Source organism: Opisthorchis viverrini, assembly GCF_000715545.1.
Source record: "Opisthorchis viverrini unplaced genomic scaffold opera_v5_266, whole genome shotgun sequence".
Lineage (NCBI taxonomy): Eukaryota > Metazoa > Platyhelminthes > Trematoda > Opisthorchiida > Opisthorchiidae > Opisthorchis > Opisthorchis viverrini.
In genome coordinates this window covers 688819-694015 of record NW_008751919.1, presented here as the reverse complement: position 1 = coordinate 694015, position 5197 = coordinate 688819, and the positions used below count along the sequence as shown (strand labels likewise).

Below are 5197 nucleotides of genomic sequence, written 5' to 3'. Positions count from 1 at the left end.
ATAGAAGAAACATAGCCTGTGGTCTTTTCTCATCGCTACTTATCAGCTCCTGAAATTCATATCTTGCTACCTATTTTCCTCTATACATCAGTAACATCAATGACTGTCACCCATGATTCGATTCCCCTAATTCTTGTGATATCCAAACATTTGAGGCCAACGACTTCTTCTGAGCGTTAACATCTGGTCTGATCTAAACACGCATTCATTCCTACAACTTGCATATTTATCTGTTTCCAAATGTCAGGCTTTCACATGTCGATTCCACATTCCCAAAATGACATTTTCTATAGCTAACTACCGATTCCTTCTAATCCTCATGTGAGTGGCTTTGACCCTATTCAACACTGTTGCTCAGGACTTTTCAACCAAGTGGTCGTGGATAATGACCTCTGCGCAGGTCATTCAACCAACTACAAACCATATATCACTGTCACATTATATATCGGTGCCGCACGTGTCTCAAGACAGCTTCTTGGCGCATGCGAGGCTAGCTTGATCAAAGGTGAGTGCTGGATAAAGGGATGAGTGGGCCCAATATCTTGAAAAGCAATTGGCATATTCTAACAGAACTTCTGATGTTTGGCACTCCACGCTTGTGAAATGATACATGCCCTGAAGTTAATCCAGTCCAATATATAATTAGACAATATTTCGGGAAAATTAGCTTTTTTATTTTTCAAGAGAATGTTTTGCTTGGAAGATTCCTTATATTTGGCCTCCATTTCAAAGCGTAAACAGGTCACCGAACAAGGGTGCTAACAAAGCCGCACTTCAAAAATTAATGGCAGTCTTAGAAAACTTTAAGCCATGCTCTGTTGGTCACAAATATTCGTTACTTGAAGCTATATATTATCAATTACCAGAATTCTTTTGGGAACACAAGTCATTATCATAATGCGCGAGGCAAAGAAGCCACTGTTCAGAATTTCAGTAGTACAAATCAAAGTCTTCTACTCCGAGATCATGAAGGTACCCAATGAAGTCGGTCCAAATTTCATTTCGTCGTCCGGTCATTGGCTGCTGGTGAAGATCCACGAGCAATAGTCCGTCCTTGAAGCGTTAATGGAAAAAAACACGACTTCATATCCAGGATTCTTTAACATCTTGGTTTCTAATGGGCTACCTCCAAAAGCTCTTCAAGGAACCTCATCATTCTGAGCATCGTAGCACCGAAACGCTTTCCGCAGTTTCCTGGATTGACTAGAGCCACACAAATTGTCTACAGGACACCATGCCCTTTCTCCCTCGTTTTGGCAGTTACTATGGGATTTGCCATTGATCTTCAGTCATAAATAGAAAACATGTGATCTCCGAAATATTCCTCTTGTATCTACTCTACAAGTTGTACAGACTGCGCCTGAAAGCAAACAACGTTGTGGAGTTGGGGCAGGCAAAAAGTACTTGGAACTGGGCGAAACGCAAAAAAGTGAACAACAGACGCCTAGTTTTGTACTGGTGCACTCATTTACCATTGGGCTAGCATCGATGGATGACCCAGCTGAACAAAATCTTAATCTGTCATCCACCTTAGGCTAAAACTGACGGTTTTGAAGATAAGAGCGATATTCAATAGAGCATTCCATTAGCTCCCTATAAGGTACACGTGAATGAAGGAACTGTTTGTGGGCCCGAAAATTTGTGTCAGCTTATTGGATCCCTATTTGAGGTAAAATGACTTGCGTTTTATTCTGTTAACAAGCTGGGCAAGCTATGATTTCAAGTGAACTTTGCATCACTGATTTAGAGGCTAGATCTGCAAAACGCTATGGGAGATACGAGCGAAAAAATCCCCGTTTAAATGCCCAATACTAAGAAGTGATTTATCGTGATACAAATGAGATTTTAGGCCAAACTAGTTTCTCATCGCGTGATCTACACCGTTTGATTCGGATTGTACTTGAATTTTACATCCAAAATGTTACAAGGTTACGGAACGCGTTTAATTCAGTGTGCCCGAAACGTGATAGCAACGTGGGCGATGAAAATATGGCGCATCAAATATTCACATGAGAATCATGTGGGCACTGAACATGTGACCTTGAGAATACGAGCACTTGTCCCAGGCTAGACACAATGTGAGCCAAAGCGTCTAAAGAACGTCCGAGATACTATGGTTCATGGTTTATGCATGCTCACTCAACCTTGTTTTTAAACTTGCTATCAAGTGATCGCAGGTAGCCTACCGTCGTGTCTAATTCGGAGTAGCCTCGGTAGCCTACCCTCGTGTCTAATTCGGAGTAGCCTCACTTATTCTCACATGCTGACTTGCCTCAACAAGTTGTCTCACCAGGTGTTGAGGGTGGTTCTAGGAGTCGTTATACCATATATTTCGGTTTTTGCAGTGCAATCTGGCTTCTGATAAGTTACAAGTTAACACGAATTCTTCTTTTGAATTGAAAACTCAAAAGCGCCTTTTATTCCGTCAACCGTTGCTCTCTTTCAAGTAACATCGTCCACATGGCTATAAAATTCTGCTTATGTTTTATATTAACAACGCCTGTTACCATTTTGCAGTCCACGGTCAGTAGGAAACGAGAAATGACTATCCGAAATTCTCCTCAACACTTTCCAACAGCATCATCTTCATCCCCATCGTCATCACGCAAATTTCACTCGTCGTCGCTATCATCGTAATCACCGCTGACTTACTTTGTTCTGGCGTACCGGGACTCGAGATCGCAAAGTCATCAGATTCCATGGCCAAAGATATACCTGGCCCTACTGCAAGTGACCACAATGAAATCTGTATCGGTACTTAGTTTGAAATGCTATCTCGATCAACTGCATCCCTCAACACGTTCACAGACATAAACTGCTCCGTCATTCTCTTTGGATGGAGGATTTTTGTTACTTTCCACATCACATTTATCGTCAAACCTACAAACGTCAGCAGAACCAGCAGCATCATTCTTACCGAACGCATCATAATCAACGTTGCTGATATCCTCAAAATTTACTACTGGCACGATGTACGTCAGCATCAAAAAGTTAACCTGCCGCATACTACAAGATATCGTCAAAATCCCCTACCAATATCCCCAGTATCGCGCGGCGTCATTCGCTCTACAGCAAACTTCGAAACAAATAAAAACGCCGTGTTTGTTTGAACCAGTAACAAAGACAGAATCGTTGTCACCAAGTCCATGTTGAGGAGCATGGACAATCGGAAGACAAATATTATGAACGGCCTCCTCCTCATCAACATCAAAACCACAGTCACCATAATGCCCCACCCTCGGGAATCCACATCTTCGTTGGATCGGCTTTTGTCACAAACCCAACTGAATTATCACAAGTGCCATTTTCATGGCACAGCATACATTGTGTATAACAGTCGGATCGTCATTTCCAAACCACTCAGCAGTCAGAGATCAGAAATAGGCAAACCTTTCGGTGGAATTTGCGAGTAAAGAAGGGTGTCCGTTCTTAGTGTGGGCAGTTATGTGCAATAGTGTATAATGTGTTTATTCAGCAAATCAGCCTGAGTGACGTTCAAATTGGATGCCCTTTTACGCAGATTAAGCGAATGTAGGTCGCTTTGTCTGTGAGGAAACGTGCTACAGGAGCTCACCATTCCAGCAACGCTATATGCCTTCTGTTTGCACGGGCAGCGAAGCATCTTTGTTGAACTCCGATGTCATGCTCTCGATGATGATGAGGGTGATGATGATGATGATGACAATGATGATGATGATATGTCTTCTATACCCGTGTGTTACCAGTACACTGCTTTCGCTACCCAGGCTACAGTAAACATAGCTGAAACCCATGAAAGCAATTTGCCCATAGCCACATTTTGGGGACATCTTCAGTTCCATTACAACTGAGCAAGAACTAGTGTCCTGTGATGTACTCCTCTATGTCGGCAGTCTGTATTACTAGCCACGTGCTTCCTTGGGTGGAGTAGCACTATGTTTCAGAACATGCCATGTTTGATCCAATTAATTAGCGTTTTCGCCAGTATGATCAAACCGAGTTGAGGCAATCCGTTTCTCGGAGCACGGATTTTAATATTGCATAATAAATGAGATGAGAAGGGTGGAAAATGATTGTGCTTCAAAATGCAACAGTGCGACAGTCATATGAGCACACACAATGTGGTCTTGGAAATTCGCTAGTTTGTTTAATGCCTTCACAAAAAAGCTGGTTCACAAAACTTCTACGGACCAATAGCCCGTCGTTAGATAGGACTTTCTGGAGAGATGTGGAATAAACGCGAATCCTCTGTATTTTGAAACACAATGCTTTATTCCCGATACGAGGTTCTCGCTAACCCATTGTCAGTGCCTCGCTTGCTTGGTGTTCGAAAAATTCGAGAGTATAACACTTGTAAGATCTAAGGTATTAACGTACGCTGCTTCGAAGAGAACACGGCACTAGACGCAATGCACTACCTCTAAGGTTGCTGAAAATTCTTCGACAGCCCATGACTCGTTTCGACCGTCTTGGGGCTCACTAGGTAGGCACGGTTCCTGAGTTTCCGTCAACCTCATGTTTATCTTGAGCCCAAATTGCAGAAATTAGCGAAATACACCCATTCGCAAACGAACTAGTTTTTGCGAGAAACTCACCTGAAACCCAGCTGAATCTCTAAGCACAGTTATATTTTTATCATGGTGTCAAATAGCACGGTATTGTCTGTGGTCTACGAGCGACAGTCACACTATTTTGTTGAACGCGAAGGCAGATGGACATATTCTTGTCGTTTTCAGTAACCCACCTATCCGAACGTCAGTACATCCAACATCCACTTTCATGTCATCATCCTGATCGAACGTGGAATGCAGTTGCGCTGGAAACAGCTACTCCCACTGAAGCTGTGATTTGGTCGAAATCAGCAAAGGAAGCCTGTACATTGTGTCAGCAAGGGCAACCTAATTTCTTCATGTCCAGCAACGCAATGCAGCTGCCTGGATAGTAATCGAGTTTGTTGACAATCAAATATGCAGTCGATAGAGTCATCCAAACGCCAGAAAAAATTGCCAAGACACAGGGAAATCAGATTTCAGTAGTTTCAATACACGTCGGAATTTTCAGTAGCACCAGCCATTTTTCCAAGCCTCTCACCGGCAATCATTCAACCTACACTCCACTGATGAACCATAACCTGTAGGCTGCTTTCAATATCACAAAGAACGCGCATCAGACGTGCATATTACGATAAAACGTAAACACACCCCAACGATATGTTTGT

The 5197-nt window shown here is 42.7% G+C and overlaps 1 protein-coding gene across 1 annotated transcript in view; it reads right to left on the bottom strand.

Annotated features, from left to right (window-relative positions):
- Positions 1-2653: 2653 nt before the first annotated feature.
- T265_14786 (hypothetical protein) overlaps positions 2654-5197 on the bottom strand; it is a gene marked incomplete at both ends in the record, with an annotated part of 16817 nt that continues 14273 nt past the window's right edge. The window contains one exon of the mRNA XM_009175235.1: positions 2654-2724. Coding sequence (XP_009173499.1) covers positions 2654-2724 — 71 coding nt within the window. The remainder of the gene's footprint in view (positions 2725-5197) is intronic.